The sequence below is a fragment of the Caretta caretta genome, chromosome 9, assembly GCF_965140235.1.
Source record: "Caretta caretta isolate rCarCar2 chromosome 9, rCarCar1.hap1, whole genome shotgun sequence".
NCBI lineage: Eukaryota > Metazoa > Chordata > Testudines > Cheloniidae > Caretta > Caretta caretta.
The window spans coordinates 27,839,823-27,862,014 of record NC_134214.1 but is presented as its reverse complement, the minus strand read 5'-3'; the positions used below and the strand labels follow the sequence as shown (position 1 = coordinate 27,862,014).

General features: G+C 42.5%; 1 protein-coding gene across 1 annotated transcript; it reads left to right on the top strand.

The window, feature by feature from the left end:
• Nucleotides 1-1,498: 1,498 nt before the first annotated feature.
• SELENOT (selenoprotein T) lies at nucleotides 1,499-22,082 on the top strand. Its single transcript, XM_048862804.2, has 6 exons — nucleotides 1,499-1,740; nucleotides 7,052-7,162; nucleotides 8,384-8,510; nucleotides 11,993-12,080; nucleotides 14,620-14,772; nucleotides 21,359-22,082. The coding sequence occupies exons 1-5, from the start codon at nucleotides 1,610-1,612 to the stop codon at nucleotides 14,742-14,744; spliced, it is 582 nt and encodes a 193-aa protein (XP_048718761.1). The 5' UTR covers nucleotides 1,499-1,609; the 3' UTR covers nucleotides 14,745-14,772; nucleotides 21,359-22,082.
• Nucleotides 22,083-22,192: the final 110 nt, after the last annotated feature.

Below are 22,192 nucleotides of genomic sequence, written 5' to 3'. Positions count from 1 at the left end.
AAACGTTGAAAGATGGCACCAAATGTGGACAGAAGCAGAGGGATTGCTGGGATGTGAAGCGGTGCATCACGGGGCATTGGGACAGGACCCAGAATGCCCCACACCCTTCCCTCCCCCTTCCCACAAGCCATGGTGCCAGAATGGGAAGATGTACTCTGTGGGATAGCTGCCCATAATGCACCACTCCCAATGCTGCTGCAAGTGCCATAAATGTGGCCACGCCACTGCGCTTGCAGCTGACATTGTGAACACACAGCAGTGCTTTACCTGCTGTGGTCTCCGAGGGCTGGTTTAACTCCCGGCGCTCTACATCTGCAAGTGTAGCCATGCCCCCATTGTTCCCTGTCTGGCTGCTGCAATTGCCTGTTGTCTCTTGGTTTAGATTGTAGGCTCTTCAGCTTCATTGACTAGCACCTTCTTTTGTTGGGTGTGTGGCTGGTGTGTGGCACACTGGGGCCATCAGCCACTACCCCAATCCACAGCAATAATAACCAATCCCGCCCTGAAGTGCCAGCGGGCAGCGCTCAGCCCTGCTGCAACTATCTCCTTGGCAAGCCTGCCCCAGGACTGCTGGCAAGCAGCAGAAGGTGCTGCTGGGTCATTTTTAGCGCCCTACCAAATTCACAGTCCATTTTGGTCAATTTCATGGTCATGGGATTTAAAAAATTGTAAATTTAATGATTTCAGCTATTTAAATCTGAAATTTCACAGTATTGCAATTGTAGGAGTCCTGACCCAAATAGGGTCGGGGTTGCAAGGTTATTGAGGGGGGGGGGGGCTGCAGTACTGCTACTTGTACTTCTGTACTGCTCCTGGCAGCAGCAATGCTTTCAGAGCTGGGCAGCTGGAGAGCAGCGGCTGTTCGCCAGGAGCCCAGTCTGAAGGCAGAACTGCAGCCAGCAGCAGCGCAGAAGTAAGGCTGACATGGCATGGAATTGCCACCCTTACTTCTGCACCGCTGCTGACCGGGTGCTGCCTTCAGAGCTGGGCTCCTGGCCAACAGCTGCTGCTCTCCAGCCGCCCAGCTCTGGAGGCACCACAGAAGTAAGGGTGGCAATACTGTGGCCCCCAAAAATAACCTTGCGACTCCCCCTGCAACTCCCTTTCTGGTCAGGACCCCCCCCCCCAGTTTGAGAAACGCTGGTTTCCCCGGTGAAATCTGGTCTTTTGTGTGCTCTTACCTTATACTATACAGATTTCACGAGGGGAGACCACACCAGATTCCACGGTCTGTGAGGCATTTTTCATGGCCATGAATTTGGTAGGGCCATTGTTTATGCACCAGACATGCTAGCCCCACCCCCACCGACCCCCCCGTCCAGCAGTGGCTGGAGCAGAAACCTCTGGCCTCAGCCAGTCCTGTCCCAGCTCTGTGCGCAGAACGCCTCCCTCGCGCGCGCCCCCGCGCGGGCAGGGTCTCGCGCCCAGCGGCGTGTGTGAGAGAGAAGGGGGGGGGGGGGCCTCCAGTGAGTGTCACCTCACGTGTCCTGCCCTGCGCGTGCGCGCTTCGTTTCCTGCTCCCGTGACCTTGCGGTGGGGGTTCGCTCGCCTCGCGGCCGGTGCGTGCTCAGCCTCCATTTGCCGGTGCCGGGGCTGTTGCTGAGGGACGATGCGGGCGCTGGTGCTGCTGTTCCTCCTGGCGGCGGGGCTGGGCCGGGCCGCGACGGAGCAGGGGGCCCTGCCGGCTAAGAAGCTGCGCATGGCCTACGCCACGGGGCCGCTGCTCAAGTTCCAGATCTGGTAAGTGCGCGCTCGCTCGGGCTGCGGCCGGCAGCGTCCGCCACCCCCGCCCCGGGCTCGGTTCCGGGAGCGCCGGTCCTCGGCGGGGCGCTGGGGCAGGGGCCTCCAGCCGCTTCTTCCCCCGCTCTGTACGCAGGCGGGGCTCCCTGTGCCAAGCCCGAGACCCGCTGGGGGCGAGCGCGGGCGGCGAATGGGCCTCACCTCCCTCCCCGAGAGTTTCCCGGATCGTGCGGAGCCCTGGGCCCGGTGATTGAGCCCCGGTCCCGAAGGCGGGTGGCCGGAGAAGCCCTGCTCGCTGCGGCTCTAGGGGGCTGCAGACTGCGCCGGGCGGTCGCTGTCAGGGAGGGATTGCCAAGCTTTTTGGGTGGCCAGCCTGCTGCTGGGAAGGTTTGCCAGGCGGGGGCTAGTCGAACCGGACTCGGTCAGGCTCTCTTGTGTTGAGGGGGAGGGGTTGTGAGCTCCGTATTCCCTCCCCCCCCCCCCCCCCCCCCCGTGCTGAGGTTGCCGAATTGTGTAATATTTTAACTTGTGTTTGTGTGTAGCGTCTAATGTCTCCTTCCCGTTCTCGTTGTAGTTGTTCTTTACAGTAGTGAGACTCAAATAAGAACTTGGTTTAGATCATAACATGGATAAAGTTGAGATCTGCAGTGTAGTTTGTGTTGGGACCCAGAATGACTTGCATTTCTTTAATCAGGGTGTCAGTCATGGATTTGGGTAAGTGATACCTAGAAGAAATCAGAAGACTACAGAGAAGCAATTAATACTTTAGGTCTTAAAACCGTAGCAGTACCTCTTTTGAACATTAAATGTTTAATGATGAATTTTTCTGATAACCGAATCAGTGTTGAATACATTTTTGTCCTTACCTTTATGATCTCTGCTTCTTTAAAATATACCAGAGATTCATGTAACAAGGAAGAACTCGTATCTTTTAACGTGGGTTTTTTTGGTTAATCTTTAGTAGTAGTCTTTTAACCCCTTTCACAGCAAGTGTTAATTTAAAAAAAAATGTTTCTGCTTTTCAGGACTATTTTTAAGCTGCTCTTGTGTACTGTGGTTACATTCGCATAGCAACCCATCACAACTGGGACTCAGAGATAGAACAGTAAATAATTAAACAACAACAAAAAACCCCTTCCCAGCTGCCTTAGTGTTTTAAAATAACATAGAGGCACTTTCAGTTTTTTAATGCTATTGCTGGAACTTTATCATTTATAAAGTTAATATTGAAAGGAGAAAATATCTTACTCTCTCTAGTCCTTGATAGAAATTGAGCAATAGTTTGGAAGTTACGTATGATATAATAGCTAACTTTTGGTTTAATAGAAGACACATTTCTCTAGAAAGGGTTCATAGGGCACTGTAAGATTAAAACAGAGCTATTAAACAACCACCTCAAGGGGAGAATCCAGCCCCACTTCTTGGTTGTCATCTGTAGGGCATAACTGGATTCTGCAGGATCTGAGCTTTCATTTTTAAAAAGTAAGTTACTAGCCCTCATGATTGTGGAGAAAACCTTTCAAATATGAACAGAGTTTAGACAGCTGTGGTTTTGTCTTGAGTCTGCAGACAATGACTGTGAGGTGTGCACTTACCTGGCTCAATTATTCTTATTGGGATGTAGGCTCTAAATATTAATGATGACCCTTCATTTTAGTAACTGTCTAATTGCGGATCATTTTATCTGAGGGGGAGGTGGGAATTGTGAGTTGATGCAGGAGAGAAAATGCTGAGTGAAGATAAGAGGGGGTACATAAAAACAGGGAATGGGGAGAAGTGTGAGGATGGGGAAGGTAGAGAAAGGGCAGAAGCAGTGGTGGTCCTGAAGGAGAGCATAGTTTCCTTCTGAGTGATGTTGAAGAAGGTTTAGCAAATAGCTAAAAGTTTAGTTACTACATAAAGGACATTATACCTTTGGGCTTATGTTATTAGGAGCTCTGCTGTGAATTGATGGTAGTATATAGCATATATGTAATACTAATGCTCATAGACAATAATTTTAAGGAGTCTGACCATTTCCAAAAAATGAGATTTCCGCCTTTGAAACTTTAACTTTTTATCCTATCGCTTTTTTGTACATACTGGGGACGTGTCATCAATTAATTGTTATATTTGATGAGCAGCTGAGTTTCTAGCCAAACTTCTTTTTTTAAAAAAGTCACATCATTAACAGAATATTTAGACTTAATTTTAACATGATATTGTGATGTATCTGTAAGTATTTGTAAAAGTGGTAGCTGTTGAAAGGGAAAACATGTCTTGACAGGATGTCAAGGAGTAATTTTGAAATACATGGTTTTAAAACAGATGTGAAGTGTCTAAGTTTATACAACTTTGTGAAAGATACATTTTATCAGCATACAAAATGGTTTCCCACAAATCAGCAAAGGGTTAGTAACAGAAATAGTACTTCATCTAATATTTAAATAACAGATACATCTATTAAATACAGTATTCCATACTGATGTGTTCCATGTGGGTGCTTCAAACCCAAACAAAAGCTATACTCGGGATCAGAAATAGAGCTGTCCTACATCACCACCAAAATTATGCAGGAAAGAGTGTATGTTACCTTTGTGTAGTATTGATCATCTCTGATAGGAGAAGATAAATCTAGCTACATGTCATAAGTTTTATCAGAACTAGTTATTTTGTCTGCTGTCTCTGGTATAATTTTCCACAAGTGCTGCCAGTCTTTGTGAACAATGTTCACAGCAGTAGACTTCCGATGTCATTAGCATGGCGAGCATTCCCTACTGCGCAGTGGTCCCCAAACGTTTTGTTTTGTGCTCCCCACCCAGTAATAAAATGTGTCCACGCTCCCCTGGGCTGGGACCGGAGTGGCAGCTGGGGTGGGAGTGGGGGCTGAAGACCAAGAGTGGGGGCCGGGAGCAGAGCCAAGGCCGCAGCTTGGGGCTGGGTGGCACTGTCTTCCTGCCCCCTCGTGGGGGCTGGCTTAGGCCCCACCGCACCACCCCACCCCAACAGTCCTGTGTGCTCCTCTGTGGGGGTGTGCCCCACAGTTTGGGGACCACTGCCTGACTGAGACAGCGTGCAGTGCCATTTCAGCAGGAAGAAAATATTCCATGTTGGAGCAAGAATGTGCACCCCAAGCCCATAAAAATTAATGGAGTCGTTTCATATTGGTACTAGTGATTCTATAAAACACTACAAGTAACAAACTTTAGTCAAGATAATATAGCTCTTCATTTTCTTACTTACTATTTCTATATATTTTCATATATTAATGAGACATGCAATCAGATTTTACCTGAAACAGTTTTTACATTTACAAGACATAGGTGAGCATCTTCATAGTTTACTAGAATAAACTAGCATGTTTGACCCTGTATTCATTATCTAAATTCTTCTCTCCATAATAATTTTTAATGGACATTTGTTTTGACATCAGTCTATTCACTTTTAGAATAATATAACTAAAATTACCTATCCTTGACAGTCTGTGAAACGTGCTTAATTGAAATTACTGGAAATGCAACAGTATATCACAGTTTTATAGGAAAGTTCTTTTGTTCAAAGTAAAATCTCAGAGTAAAATTGTGTGCATGCAAATACAATTTTCCTGTTATGACAGATTTTCTTAGTTTGTCAAACAAATCGTTTAATTGCCTTTTTAAACTATTTTAAATAGTTACTTAGTTTTATGAAGCAAATACCATTAGACCTAGCTTATATATGTTTCAAGGCCAAATTGCAGTTCAAAATATTTAAAACTGTCGTTATTTCAATAATATGTTTTGAGTGCTCCTGCTAGCCAATGATTGGGGCATTCCATACAAGTAAAAATAGAGGGTCTTTCTACTTGGGTCCTGTGACTCCTTTACAGTGGCTCCATCTATGCTGTGACAGTTCAGAATGTCCGTGACAACTACTGTGGAAGCTTCCCCAACTCCCAACTTGGTGCTAGATTTAGAAAAGATCCTCTTTAATATATTTCATAGTGTTGAAACATTTATTTATTTCAAAGGATATAAAATGGGAAAACTTCATTTAAACATGCAGTACTGCATATTTTTTTTAAAAGGAACTTCTGATTCCTTATGGGTTGATTCCATGCTCCAATAAGAGCATTTCTTGGCACCTGTGGTGTCTCAGGTGTGTGCTCTGGAGTGTTTCAGTGAACAAAAACAAACATAAAAGAGTCTAAAGTGTGTGTGTGGGAGGGGTGTCATAATTTGTGCTAAATAATCTCCTTACTATTTGATGAGGAGGCATTCATTGCATGTTTAATGAAGTTGATGTAATTTTTGTATTTTGTTGGCAGTTCACTGCTAAAAACATCTTTTTTCAGAGCTCGCCCCATACTGTCTGTCACCTTCATTTTCACTACTGTGTCTGAGCATAGATAATTTCATTTGTAGAAGGTACAGCTGTTTATAATAGGCTAGACTGTCCAAGACAATAACAAAACCATGGCCTTTCCAACAATGTTTGAGATTTAATGAGAATGATTGTAGTACACTTCTCACTAAAAAGAAACTTTATTGAGAGCACTTTCCTTCAAGTACTATCAGTCAAAAAAAAAAAAGTTGCTTATTTTTACCTCAGCAATGGATATTCTCTTTATGCTGGTAGTATGAAGCTCATGACTGTTAGAGATTGTAGTATTAAATAGCTAGACAGCTTTTTATAGATGTCTTCATTCAAGATTTTTGGCTGAAATCTGAAAGTAGAAAACAATCTTTGTCTTCCTTAACCCCTTTAACCATAAAAAGAAAAGGAGTACTTGTGGCACCTTAGAGACTAACCAATTTATTTGAGCATGAGCTTTCGTGAGCCAGTGAGCTGTGGGTCACGAAAGCTCATGCTCAAATAAATTGGTTAGTCTCTAAGGTGCCACAAGTACTCCTTTTCTTTTTGCGAATACAGACTAACACGGCTGTTCCTCTGAACCCTTTAACCATATTTCTGCTTAAATTGACTGATGAGAGCAGGATAAAGTATCAATTTAGGATTTTGCTGTAGCCTCAGCTGAATGAATGATAATTGTCTTGATTGGTATGACTGTCTGATGAAGGTGATCCAGTATAAGGCTCTTAAGTGAACGTTTAAGAACATCGATTTCTGAGTTCATTTGTAAGGTGTAAATACCTTTTTTGCTGTGGCGCAGTCTATTAATTGGTCAAAAATTGTTAAAGTAGTATTTCACTCTAAATGATCATGAGGACTTGTGGAGAGTTTGTATATCTATATTACCAAAAAAAGAGATATCAAATCTATGCCTCACGATCTGTCAGTATAAACATTTGTCCAAAGTTACATTGTTGTTAATGTTTTTTTTTCCCTCTAGTGTTTCCTGAGGCTACAGGCGGGTGTTTGAGGAGTACATGCGGGTTATTAGCCAGCGGTACCCAGACATCCGCATTGAAGGGGAAAACTACCTTCCGCAACCTATATATAGGTAAGTATATGGCTTATCTCCTTATAAACTAGCAGAATGAACCTGTAATGGCTGTATGTACAATTTGTACATATCTCTCAAAGTAGAACAACAGTTTAAAAAGTGTGGGTTAATTTTTTAAGGTACTAAAATAGTCTCTTGTAAAGTCTTTCAGTTTCCATATGAAGGTATTTCCCTTCTCATTTCTAAATCAGATTTAAAGAAAAGAAACTGAGATATATTTTCCCTTGGCAGATGATCCTTATGTGAATATTTGACAAAAACAAAAAAAATTACATCTGTTTGTATCATAATATTTGAGGGCAGGTTAAATTAATTGTAGCCAAAATTCACCTTTGTTCCCTGGACATTAGTTCACATCATCTATCTCTTTTGTAGCTCACTGTTCATATTTACATAATGTTGCATAATATATATATATATAAAGGCTACACTAGGAATGGAGAAGTAGATTTTAAAATTAGTTTTCTTGTGAGTTGATCATAAACTGGAGAATTTCTTTAAACATAATTTAAAACCTGGTGATGAAGGGTGAGAAAATAAATGAAAATGGAATTATTTTTATTTTTGTATTCAGTAATGTACAGGCTAGAAAACTAATGTTGGTGTAAAGGTACTGCAGTGGTTACTGGACCACTTACTTGTCTAATTGCCTCTTGCAGAAATGTTACCAGTTGTAATGAGGCAAAATAAACATTGCAGAAGATTTTTAAAAGCTTTAGTGACTTTACACACAGAATTTTAAAGTTAAATTGTTCTCTGATGTGGGTTTAACCCCCTCATGATGAGTTATAGGGATTTATGTACTCACTGAGAGAACACAGTTCAAGTGGATGTATTTGCACATCGATCATTGAAGATATTATTCTGAAATACGATAAAAGACTGAGTACATTTGCAAGCCTAAGATATTAGGCAAACTGTCAAATACAAATATCAGTTGTATTTATCCTTGTACTTTGTTAAATATATCTTTAAAATGACATCCAGACAGTATGCTATGTCTGTTTTATGTTTTTGTTAAATGAAAAACATTCTAATTCTGCTCTTCTGGATGATCTTAAAAGCCATATATTTTACAAATGGGTGTGGTATTACTTTCTATAAAATTTCTGATTATACAGTGTGAAAATAATTCTAATTGGAGTGATTTCGGCTCTAACGTGGTGCGGTATTAACTAAAAATCTCCTTAGTGACTGTTATGTCTTTGCTTTTGATAGACACATAGCATCCTTCCTGTCAGTCTTCAAACTAGTATTAATAGGCTTAATAATTATCGGCAAGGATCCCTTCGCTTTCTTTGGCATGCAAGCTCCAAGTATCTGGCAGTGGGGCCAAGAAAATAAGGTACACCATTTCCTTTCCTTTAAAAGTAACTTTTTGGTGGTAGGGGCTGACTTTATTGTGACTTGTATAGAAACTGATGCAATATCTGTATTCAGAGTGTTTGTACACTGCAGGTGTTTTTTAAGATACAAATATCTAAAATCTTTATTAGGGAGTATCTAAATTTACTTGACAAATGGAAGGATATTCTAATTGCTCTTAACAATGGTGTCATAAATATAAAGGGAAGGGTAACCACCTTTCTGTATACAGTGCTATAAAATCCCTCCTGGCCAGAGGCAACATCCTGCTACCTGTAAAGGGTTAAGAAGCTCAGCTAACCTGGCTGGCACCTAACCCAAAGGACCAATAAGGGGACAAGATGCTTTCAAATCTTGGAGGGGTGGAGGAGGGGAAGGCTTTTGTTTGTGCTCTTTGTTTATGTGGTTGTTCTCTCTTGGGACTGAGAGAGGCCAGACAGAAATCCATCTTCTCCAACCCATCCTAATCCAAGTCTCCAATATTGCAACCAGTATACGTAAGCCAGGCAAGGCGGATTAGTTTTTTATTTTATGTGAATTTTCACTGTGTTAAGAGGGAGGTTTATTCCTGTTTTCTGTAACTTTAAGGTTTTGCCCAGAGGGAGATCCTCTGTGTTTTGAATCTGAATACCTTGTAAAATATTTTCCATCCTGATTTTACAGAGATGATTTTTACCTTTCTTTTTTTAATAAAATCCTTCTTTTAAGAACCTGACTGATTTTTTTCCATTGTTCCAAGATCCAGGGGTTTGGGTCATTGATGATTTTGTAACCAATTGGTTAGGATATTATTCTCAAGCCTCCCCAGGAAAGGGGGTGTGTAGGGCTTGGGGGGAAATTTTGGGAGGAAGATGTCTCCAAGTGGTCTCTTTCCCTGTTCTTTGTTTTAAAACTCCTGGTGGTAGCAGCATACTGTTCAAGGACAAGGCAAAGTGTGTACCTTGTGGAAGTTTTTAACCTAAGCTGGTAAGAATAAGCTTAGGGGGTCTTTCTTGCGGGTCCCCCACATCTGTACCCTAGAGTGCAGAGTGGGGAAGGAACCTTGACAAATGGTTACGGTCCTACCAAATTCACAGCCATGAAAAACGTATCACGGGTGGTGAAATCTGATCTTTTGTGTGCTTTTACCCCTTTCTGTACAGATTTAATGGGGAGACCAGTGTTTCTGAAATTGGGGGTCCTGACCCAAAAGGGAGTTGCAGGGGGGTCGCAAGGTTATTTTAGGGGGGTTGTGGAGTTGCCACCCTTACTTCTGTACTGCCTTTAGATCTGGGTGGCTGGAGAGCGGTGGCTGCTGACTGAGGGCCAAGTTCTGCAGGCAGTAGTGCAGAAGAAAGGGTGGCAATACCATACTGTGCCATCCTTCTGCGCTGCTGCTGGCCGTGGCTCTGCCTTCAGAGCTGGGCTCCCAGCCAGCAGCCGCTGCTTTCCAGCTACTCAGCTCTGAAAGCAGTGCCACTGCCAGCACCAGCATAGAAGTAAGGGTAGCGCAACCCCCACTACAATAACCTTGCAGCCCATCCCCCACTCCTTTTTGGGTCAGGATCCCTACAATTACAGCACCGTGAAATTTCAAATTTAAATAGCTGAAATCATGAAAATTATGATTTTAAAAATCCTATGACTGTTAAATTGACCAAAATGGACCATGAATTTGGTAGGGCCCTATCAATGGTGCTTGGTTTTTTTGTCATAGATCCAGATTTGATTGCTGGTCTTCTGCTTTCCAGACTGATAATATGGTAAAAGGAGCACCAAAAGATAAAGCTGTAGCATTGACTGGCTACAAAGGGAGTCTTTACCAGTCAGTAGGGAGTAATTTTTACATAGTCACTGAGAGTAGAGTCACAGTTTTTAAATGCATGGATTAATTTTTTTAAGGTGTTACTCCTGTCTTTCCTTTAGCATTAACTCCTGGCTATTTGTTAGTTATTTCTTATTAACCCTTTTATTCATTTTTTAGAAAAGCAAGATATCTATTTGAACTTCAGAATATTCTTTCTTCTTTTGTAGAATATGCCCTGCATGCTTTAAGGGAAACTTTCGTTACTGATGCGATGAATATCCCGTAAAATCAATCCTAAAATGACACTGTTCTTTTCGTAATAGTTCTGTTCTTAAACTGGCTGTTCTTGGAAGTGATTGATTAACTCCAACTCTGAAGAGTCCCTCTAATTTAAAAAAAAATAATAATTGACAAACTTTATCTGGTTTATGCTTTTAAGGGCTAGTCTACACTGGCAACGCTAAAGTGTTGCCGTAGCAGCTCTTTAACATGCCTTGTGTAGTCACGGCAGAGCGCTGGGAGAGAGCTCTCCCAGCCCTTTAAAAAAACCACCTCCACGAGAGGCGTAGCTACCAGTGCTGAGAGCATGGCTCCCAGTGCTGGTGCACTGTTTACACTGGTGCTTTACAGTGCGGAAACTTGCTGTACTCAGGGGCATGTTTTTTCACACCCCTGAGTGAGAAAGTTGCAGCACTGTAAATTGCCAATGTAGACAAGCCCTAAGGCTGTTGTAATTTGACACATCTTTAAATATTGAGTTTATTATGGGTGCAGCAAACCTCAAACTTAACTACCTGTGAGGTAGGTGTGCATTAGCAGTCAATTGAAACATATGGAAATACTAGAGTACTTGATTGACAAAACAAGCTGAACCAACAAAGTAGTGGATACAGCTGTCCTGCACAATACCCTGACCTTGCTAATGACTTCACTAAGAAATGGCTGGGAGTTTTATTGGTCTGAATATTTCTCATGCTAAGTCCATTGGTTCCTGGATACCAATGTGAACAGACTGGTGTTTAATACTTAATATGAAAAGTTAAAACTATAAATAAATGTACTAGCTATGAAATCTCCAAATGCTATGTTACTGAAGATTGCATCACTTGATCCTTGGTGTATAATGCCATAAGAGAATTTAAAAGAATGGTGTGGAAGGAAAATGCTAGTAGGATTTGCCAGGGGGAAAAAAAGTACAATGACTAACTTACACTTATCAAAGGTACCATATATTTAGGCAGAGAATATTTGTTTCTGGCTACTCAGATTATTGTGGAGAGTACTTCTATAAACCCTTTCACTGGTTTTTCATGTAAACACTGTTAAAATTGTACATCTGCCTTCTGGCTTTGCAGAATGTGAATGGTTTTCTTAAAGTGGATACATCTTAGTTTACAGTATACTTGAAAATGAAACCTTAAGAATCAAGTGGTTCAATATTACTTCAATATTGAACTTCCAGAGTAGCAAGAAAATGTTTTACAAACTACTGTTTAGATTAGGAAGCAAGGAAGATACTAAACAATTATGTGACTATAAACTTGTTTGAGAAAGTGCAAATTAACAATTGAAAAGGCTTTGATCACAATTGAAAAGATTTTAGTTTGTAAAGATGTAGCATGGTTCACAAGACCTCATTGTCTCTGAAATTCACACTAATTCTTAATTGGTTCTAGGTCTATGCTTGTATGATGGTTTTCTTCCTGAGCAATATGATTGAGAACCAGTGTATGTCAACAGGTGCATTTGAAATAACTTTGAATGGTGAGTTTTGAATGTTATTTGAAGGAATTGCTTTGTGTACGCTATACGTATGCTATATACTACAAGAGTTCTCCAAGGCTACCAGCCTCTCCTAAATGAACTAATGAGGGAGCAAATCAGATAAAGCAGTTACCTGTGAAATTTGTGGATGTTAACTCTTTGACATATTGGATAACTACTGTCTGTAGATTGTATAAGGTGGTTCTTATTTGCCTTTCATCTTGAAGCTCACCTGGGGGAAACTTATTATTACTTAAAAGTGAACTAAATGCTGCTTATAACTAAACATAAAGAAGAGAGGTACTAGATTACTAACAAGACATACATGTAGACTTCAAACTGCTTATTTAAAAACACAATAATAAAAACTTAAGCTTTCCTTTAGTGGTGCCTCATTACTCTGAAATCCCCTTTGGGAGTGGTGAGTGCTCTTTCTTACGTAAGCACTGTGTCACAAGACATAGGTGATACTGGTCAGCCAAGGAAGAAATAGGGAGGGAGTTGTCTGCTTTCTCTTCTGTGGGTTTATGTCCCTTCTCTTGGCTAATATGTCTCAGATCTGAGCTATTTCTACTTCTGGAATCTTAGCAACTACTACTGGATTAATAGTGCCAATTTCCATCTGCAGCAGTCCTGGAGCTTGTAATCTTTCCTTTCTGATTTGGACCTCCAAATAATTATCTATTCCTTTCTATTACATTAATCCAACCAGGAGGTGACATTCTACTGACAGCTGCCATTGCAGGCCTGCCACAAGCTTAATGCAGTGCAGAATGCAGTGGCCTGTTTCTTTTGTGGCTCTGACCACTATAATCATGTAACTCAAGGCTGTGTGGTTTTATACTGGCTTTATAACTGCATCAGAATGAAGTTCGGGGTTATTTAAGTTTTGAGTGCACTGGAACATTTCTGCTTGAGACTGCTTACATGTAATGTATCATGATGGCTAAAATTGACTGTGTACTATTCTAGACTATTCTGTGTGGGACAGTCTGGGTGCAGGCAGCTCAGTTTGGGGGGGGTGTCTATGTGTGGGGGGGATCTGGGTGCTCAGAGGCTCATTGGGGGGGTTCCAGGTGCAGGGGCAATGGGATTCTGCAGGGGCTTCCAGGTGAAGGTTGTTGGGGTTCAGTGGAGTGGTCTGGGTATGGGGGTCTCAGCGGGGAGGACACGGGTGCAGCTAGTTGGCAGTCAGTGGCGTGGGGGTCTGGATGTGGTGGTGCAGGGGGTGGGGCATCAGGGTCAGAGTTTGAGTGCAGGGATCTCAGTGGAGGGCGGTCTGGGTGCAGGGGTGGGGGTCTGGAAGCAGGGTGTCTGGATGCAGGGGTTGAGATTCAGTGGGGTGGGGTCTGGGTATGGAGGGCTAGGGGGTTCTGGATGTACTGGGTTGGGCTTGGCTGTTATGGGAGGTCCAGATATACAAGTGTTGGGTGGATGGGGGGAGGAGCTCTCTGTACAGTGACCTCTCCCCCCACAGCTAAGGAGTGATGGAAGCAGGGGAGGATGCTGAGCTTCGTGCAGCTGGGGGAGGTTTCTGGGGGTAGGTCTGGCACAGCACTAGCCTCTTCTTGCAGGGGAAGAGGAAGTCCTGTTCTCTCCAGCCCAGCAGGGACTAGTAGCTGATCCCAGCTCAGGGTAGGAGCCACTGGCTGGGGTATCCTTCGCCCTGCAGTGATTTACCTCTCCACCAGCTGCTCTGGTATCTGTGCTGCTAGGGAGTGGTACGTGACTGCTCTTATCGCTTCCCTGTCAGAAAGTAATTTTTCTAAGAGGAAGTAAAGAAATCTGTGGGGAACATGAATTCTGCACACGTGCAGTGGCGCAGAATTCCCCCCAGGAGTGAATAGCTGAGGGCATTGCTGACCACGAAAACTATTCAGGAAATGTGCCAAGTGTTACAGGATAAACAGCCTTCTGTCTTGGTCTTGGCAAGTACAGACCTTTTTCATTCAGCCTTAAACAGATTACAGGTGGATAGAAATGAGTTGAAAGCTGATCAGACCAACAAGATTTAAGCCTTAGCTATGGTTAAAAGACCCAAAAATCTAGACTGCACCCATGTCTGGGGGAGGGAGGGAATCTGTTAGTAGCTGAGGACAGCAAGGGTATGGATATTTTTGACTCTGAATCCTTATGGTGCCTTTTAAGCAAGGAGCTTAGTGCTTACCCATAATCATTTGGGATGCAGGGTGCTGTACTTCATTTTAATACATTCAAAGGCTTGCAGAGATTCTTGTTCCAGATAACTTCCTGAATATAAGACCAAACTGTTGCTAAACTTCTTGGTTCTAATTAGATGACTACAGGTTTTCCTACTACACCTCTATCCCGATATAATGCTGTCCTCGGGAGCCAGAAAAATCTTACTGCGTTATAGGTGAAACAGTGTTATATCGAACTTGCTTTGATCCACTGGAGCGCGCAGCCTCCCCCCCCTCCCCCCCCCGAAGGACTGCTTTACCGCGTTACATCTGAATTCGTGTTACATTGGGGTAGAGGTGTACTTCTAATTGTGTGCTTTTTTCCTTTTTTGTGTTAGATGTTCCAGTGTGGTCTAAGCTGGAGTCTGGTCACCTTCCTTCCATGCAGCAGCTTGTCCAAATTCTTGATAATGAAATGAAACTCAATGTGCACATGGAGTCAATGCACCATCATCGATCATAGCCCCATCTAGCAGCACTGAAAACTTCTTGTAAGTGTGTGGGTGAATGGGAGGTGGTTTTTGTTTGCTTGTGCTGCAGTCACTAGCTACCTTTATTAATTAGCAATGCAAAGGATTGTATGGTAAATGGCTGTTCAAGCCAAAGATCCAATTGAGCAGAATAGTCAGGCCACTGTTCAGGAGTTTCTGATCCAAAAACTATTTAGGTGAGTTGTAATTTAGCATTTAAGTAGAGCTGTCAAGAGATTAAAAAAATTAATCATGATTAATCCTGCTATTAAAACAACACCAGAATACCATTTATTTAAATATTTTTGGATGTTTTCTACATTTTCAAATATATTGATTTCAATTATAACATAGAATACAAAGTGTACAGAGTTCATTTTATATTTTTGATTACAAATATTTGTGCTGTAAAAAACAAAATAAATAGTATTTTTAATTCACCTAATACAAGTACTGTAGAACAATCTCTTTATCGTGAAAGTTGAACTTACAAATGTAGAGTTATGTACGAAAAAATAACTGCATTCAGAAATACAACCATGTAAAACTGTAGAGCCTTCAAGTCCACTCAGTCTTATTTCTTGTTCAGCCAGTTGCTCAGACAAACAAGTTTGTTTATGTTTGCAGGAGATAATGCTGCCTGCTTCTTGTCCACAGTGTCACCTGAAAGTGAGAACAGGCCTTTGCATGGCACTGCTGTAGCTGGTGTTGCAAGATATTTATGTGCCAGATGCACTAAAGATTCATATGTCCCTTCATGCTTCAACCACCATTCCAGAGAACGTGTCCATGCTGATGACAGGTTCTGCTTGAAAACAGTCCAAAGCAGTGCAGACCAACGCATGTTCATTTTCATCGCCTGAGTCAGATGCCACCAACAGAAGGATGATTTTTATTTTTGGTAGTTTGGGTTCTGTAGTTTCCTCAGCGGAGTGTTGCTCTTTTAAGACTTCTGAAAGCATGTGCCATACCTCATCCCTCTCAGATTTTGGAAGGCACTTCAGGTTCTTAAACCTTGGGTTGAGTGCTGTAGCTGTCTTTAGAAATCTCACATTGGTACCTTCTTTGCGTTTTGTCAAATCTGCAGCGAAACTGTTCTTAAAATGAACAAGTGTTGAGTCATCATCCAAGACTGCTAGAACATGAAATTTATGGCAGAATGCGGGTAAAATAGAGCCAGAGACCTACAATTTTTCCCTAAGGAGTTCAGTCACAAATTTTAAAAATGTGTTAATTGAGTGTCATCAGCACGGAAGCATGTCCTTTGAAATGGTGGCCAAAGCATGAAGGGACATACAAATGTTTAGTATATCTGGCACGTAAATACCTTGTAATGCCGGCAACAAAAGTGCCATGCGAATGCCTGTTCTCACTTTCTGGTGACATTGTAAATAACAAGTGAGCAGCATTCCTGTAAAAGTAAACAAACTTGTTTGTCTTAGCGATTGGCTGAACGAGAAGTAGGACTGAGTGGACTTTTTTAAGTTTTTTGCATCGTTTTCTTAATGCAGTTATGTAACAAAAAGCCCCTAATTTGTAAGTTGCACTTTCATGATAAAGAGATCGCACTACAGTACTTGTATGAAGTGAATTGAAAAATACTGTTTCTTGTTTTTATAGTGCAAATATCTGTAATCAAAAACATAAAGTGAGCAGTGTACACATTGTATTCTGTGTTGTAATTGAAATCAATATATTTGAAAATGTAGAAAAACATCCAGAAATATTTAATACATTTCAGTTGGTATTCTGTTTAACACGGCGATTAAAACTGTGATTAATTGCGATTAATTTTTTTCATAGCGATTAATTTTGAGTTAATCACGTGAGTTAACTGATTATTTGACAGCCCTACATTTTAGTGTAATATAACTTTTACATAACACTTCATGATAATGCAAGCTAAAGATTTACCTTATGACAGTATGTGGAAAAACGCCTATAAAATGAAGGAAATTACACAGACTCAGGAAATGTTGCCCTTGATGTGAAAATCATTGTCCATTTAAGTCTATTGCCAAAAGCTTTAGAGAGTACCTAGCACTCATTCAGTTTGGTGGTTGACCCAGGCCAACTCCATCTCCTCTTGCTTTTGCACTAAGTGAATCCTGCCAGCCAGCCTATTGATCAGATCATGGTGGAGATCAAACTTCAAAGGGATTGACACCTCTATTTTTTATATGAAGCCATTGACTTAGGTTCTGCAAAACCACTTAAGCCTGACTTTAACCCCTACTTATCCTTCAGCAAGCAACACAATAACCAGAGGGATACATAATCTTAAAAAAAAATCAGATATCTTCCACATTATTCAGAGACGCATCTTAATCCCTTTATAATGTTTTGCATATTGGATATGTGCTGCAGGATTCTGGAAAGTGTTCTCTTACTGCTGGGAACATAGATTGTAAACTTTGGTTTTGGAATAGCATAGAACTTTTTCTTTGTTGATTTAACATAACAGGATTCTAAATCTGATAATACAGTAAAACCTCCCAAGAACGACCACTCATGGGGGTTAGCAAAAGTGATTGCTTGTAAGAGATAATCGCTCTTCAAAGGTTTGTACAGCAACACTAATCTGGTGGTCCATGGCCTCTGCAGGTAGTTGCTCATGACAGGTGGTCTCTCTTCAGAGGTGGTCCCCAAGGGCTTGTGTACACTACAAAATTAGCTCGACTTAAATTAAGTTGGCCTACAGCTACTGCAGTAATTAAATCAGCTTGTTAGTATCCACAGTACCCTCCTTCTGCCAGTGGTGTATGTCCTCACCAGAAGTACTTGCACCGACTGCAGTGGGGCATTATGGGGCACTCACAGCTGGACTCCCTTCACACCAGGGCTGACCACCCTAGCTGTGAGCCAGGCACTAGGCTCAATTTCAGAGCAGGGAGCCTACCAGCCGTGAAAATGACATTCTTGTCAGTTTAACGGCTGCTGCTATTTCACATTTCTTCTCTGGGTCCAGCCTGGGAGGGGTTCACACTGGAGCCTCCTGGATGAGAGCTGGAGCCAGAGACCAAATGTGAAATAATAGCAGCCCTGAAACTGACAAGAACGAAATTTCAGGGCTAGTAGGCTCCATGCTGTGAAATTGGCTACGGCTGATTGTCAGCCCTCAGGAAGGGGAGGGTTCCCACTATGAACATGTGCGGGGGACTTGGGCTGTCGGGCATGGGGCTGACAGGAGCCCTGCCTCCTAGCTCAGGCTCTCCTTCATCACTGCCCCCCGATACGGTACGAAACTGCAGAAAAACCTGAGTGTCTCTGGATTAAGTTTAGAAGTGTGAGCAACAAGAGTGATGTAGTGGTGGGAGTCTGCTATAGACCACCGGACCAGGGGGATGAAGTGGATGAGGCTTTCTTCCGGCAGCTTGCAGAAGCTACTAGATCGCACGCCCTGGTTCTCATGGGTGACTTTAATTTTCCTGATATCTGCTGGGAGAGCAATACAGCGGTGCATAGACAATCCAGGAAGTTTTTGGAAAGCGTAGGGGACAATTTCCTGGTGCAAGTGCTAGAGGAGCCAACTAGGGGGGGAGCTTTTCTTGACCTGCTGCTCACAAACCAGGAAGAATTAGTAGGGGAAACAAAAGTGGATGGGAATCTGGGAGGCAGTGACCATGAGTTGGTTGAGTTCAGGATCCTGACACAGGGAAGAAAGGTAAGCAGCAGGATACGGACCCTGGACTTCAGGAAAGCAGACTTCGACTCCCTCAGGGAATAGATGGGTAGGATCCCCTGGGGGACTAACATGAAGGGGAAAGGAGTCCAGGAGAGCTGGCTGTATTGTAAGGAATCCCTGTTGAGGTTACAGGGACAGACCATCCTGATGTGTCAAAAGAATAGTAAATATGGCAGGCGACCAGCTTGGCTTAACGGTGAAATCCTAGCGGATCTTAAACATAAAAAAGAAGCTTACAAGAAGTGGAAGGTTGGACATATGACCAGGGAAGAGTATAAAAATATTGCTCGGGCATGTAGGAATGAAATCAGGAGGGCCAAATCGCACCTGGAGCTGCAGCTAGCGAGAGATGTCAAGAGTAACAAGAAGGGTTTCTTCAGGTATGTTGGCAACAAGAAGAAAGCCAAGGAAAGTGTGGGCCCCTTAATGAATGAGGGAGGTAACCTAGTGACAGAGGATGTGGAAAAAGCTAATGTACTCAATGCTTTTTTTGCCTCTGTCTTCACGAACAAGGTCAGCTCCCAGACTGCTGCGCTGGGCATCACAACATGGGGAATAGATGGCCAGCCCTCTGTGGAGAAAGAGGTGGTTAGGGACTATTTAGAAAAGCTGGACGTGCACAAGTCCATGGACGAGTTGCATCCAAGAGTGCTAAAGGAATTGGCGGCTGTGATTGCAAAGCCTTTGGCCATTATCTTTGAAAACTCGTGGCGAATGGGGGAAGTCCCGGATGACTGGAAAAAGGCTAATGTAGTGCCAATCTTTAAAAAAGGGAAGAAGGAGGATCCTGGGAACTACAGGCCAGTCAGCCTCACCTCAGTCCCCGGAAAAATCATGGAGCAGGTCCTCAAAGAATCAATCCTGAAGCACTTACATGAGAGGAAAGTGATCAGGAACAGTCAGCATGGATTCACCAAGGGAAGGTCATGCCTGACTAATCTAATCGCCTTCTATGATGAGATTACTGGTTCTGTGGATGAAGGGAAAGCAGTGGATGTATTGTTTCCTGACTTTAGCAAAGCTTTTGACACGGTCTCCCACAGTATTCTTGTCAGCAAGTTAAAAAAGTATGGGCTGGATGAATGGACGATAAGGTGGATAGAACGCTGGCTAGATTGTTGGGCTCAACGGGTAGTGATCAATGGCTCCATGTCTAGTTGGCAGCCGGTGTCAAGTGGAGTGCACCAGGGGTCGGTCCTGGAGCCGGTTTTGTTCAATATCTTCATAAATGATCTGGAGGATGGTGTAGATTGCACTCTCAGCAAATTTGCGGATGATACTAAACTGGGAGGAGTGGTAGATACGCTGGAGGGGAGGGATAGGATACAGAAGGACCTAGACAAATTGGAGGACTGGGCCAAAAGAAATCTGATGAGGTTCAATAAGGATAAGTGCAGGGTCCTGCACTTAGGATGGAAGAACCCAATGCACAGCTACAGACTAGGGACCGAATGGCTAGGCAGCAGTTCTGCGGAAAAGGACCTAGGGGTGACAGTGGACGAGAAGCTGGATATGAGTCAGCAGTGTGCCCTTGTTGCCAAGAAGGCCAATGGCATTTTGGGATGTATAAGTAGGGGCATAGCGAGCAGATCGAGGGACGTGATCGTCCCCCTCTATTCGACATTGGTGAGGCCTCATCTGGAGTACTGTGTCCAGTTTTGGGCCCCACACTACAAGAAGGATGTGGATAAATTGGAAAGAGTCCAGCGAAGGGCAACAAAAATGATTAGGGGTCTGGAACACATGACTTATGAGGAGAGGCTGAGGGAACTGGGATTGTTTAGTCTGCAGAAGAGAAGAATGAGGGGGGATTTGATAGCTGCTTTCAACTACCTGAGAGGTGGTTCCAGAGAGGATGGTTCTAGACTATTCTCAATGGTAGAAGAGGACAGGACAAGGAGTAATGGTCTCAAGTTGCAGTGGGGGAGGTTTAGGTTGGATATTAGGAAAAACTTTTTCATTAGGAGGGTGGTGAAACACTGGAATGCATTACCTAGGGAGGTGGTAGAATCTCCTTCCTTAGAAGTTTTTAAGGTTAGGCTTGACAAAGCCCTGGCTGGGATGATTTGGTTGGGGATTGGTCCTGCTTTAAGCAGGGGGTTGGACTAGATGACCTCCTGAGGTCCCTTCCAACCCTGATATTCTATGATTCTATGATTCTAATCCTTCACTGGGAGGTGGCAGCAGAGCTCCCAGCTGTCAGCCAACAGGTGATGTAAGTAACATGGTATCTACACAGAAACTGTCTCACCCTAGCTACGTTGACCTAAGCACTATGTTTCTCACCGAGGTGGAGTTAGGTCGATGTAGTGGGTGACCTGCATCGGCAGGAGCGCTATTGTAGTGTAGACACTTACATAGGTTGATGTAAGCTGCCTTCCGTCAATCTAACTCTCCTGTAGACCAGGCCGAAGGCAGGTTTTATTGTACTATACTGTTTCTGGCTATGCACTTTTTTTCATCTAGTTCTTTAACTAGATTTTGGCTAAGTGTCCCAATTAAAGATCTTCCATAACTACCCTCTGGAGATGATTCTGCAGCAAATTCCTCTGTTAGAAAGACTTTCTGCTTTTCAGCCGTAATTTTTCCTTTCCTCAACTTAATCCCAGTACTCCTAGTTATAGCTCCTGTACCTTCCTATGTAGTTCCTTTCCCTTTTTAGTGTTTACATGCATAATATATTTATGGACAATGTCCCCCTCACACTCATTAGTTGTCACTTAACTGAATTATACGTATATATTTCTAATATTGGTGGAGTAGGCTATGGAGTCACATAGGTTTTCTCCATAGTTCAGGATTGAAGATGTTCAGACTTGCAACAGTGTGTACAAATGCATCATAGAAACAACTTACTGTGGTTTTTATTGTTTTGACCTAATTGTCCACTGATACAATGTTTTTGTCTCACTGTATTTTCAGCCATTAAGTGACACTTTCCCAAAGGCAGCGTGACTGAAACCTATGAAGGCCTGTACTGAAGACAGCAAGCTGTTAGTGCAGACTGGATGCTTTCTTTTCAGTCATGTTGTACCTCCTGAAAAAACCTTAATGCAAGACATCTTTCGGTGCTGGCATGTTTCCAAATACTGCACAGTCATGGAGTGCAATAATACTGTATAGTGGTTTTTTTAAGAGTTAAGTCAACCAGTTCATAGCTAAACAATGCAGGCATTACTAACTGTAACTTTTATTTTATATTCATGTGTCACACAATGGAAGATTGAGTAGATATCTTTTTTTCTTGGAAAAAGTTTGTCTAATCTGTTGTAATTTTATATGAATTTGTTCTTTTTGTAGTTTAAAATAGAATTGTAGGAATACTGATTTATTCCCAAACTGTTTTAAAGAGACAATTGCCTATCAAACATCTCTAATTTGGTTATGTTAGGTTTGTATATTTTTTAGAATATATTGCAGAGTGAACAGTGCATTATAAATTATATGAACAAAGCTATATGCAGAGTAATTACCACTTTTGTGATTTCAGGAAAAACAGAAAGACCAACTGCTTCTCAAATTGTATTGGCCAGCTCAAGAGCTTTCCCTTGACCAGTCTATAGAATTGAAAAGCTGGGCCTTTATATGTCCTAAATATAAAGTAAGCAAATTAATTTAAATAAAGAGTTTTCATTTACTGTGTAAAGTATTGGTGTACTTTTATTACTTGTGAAAGTATGACCACAAAGAATAATCAAACTGGATTCTTCCAGTTAGAGCTGAAAACAAACCTAGAAGACGTACACTTCACAGGAG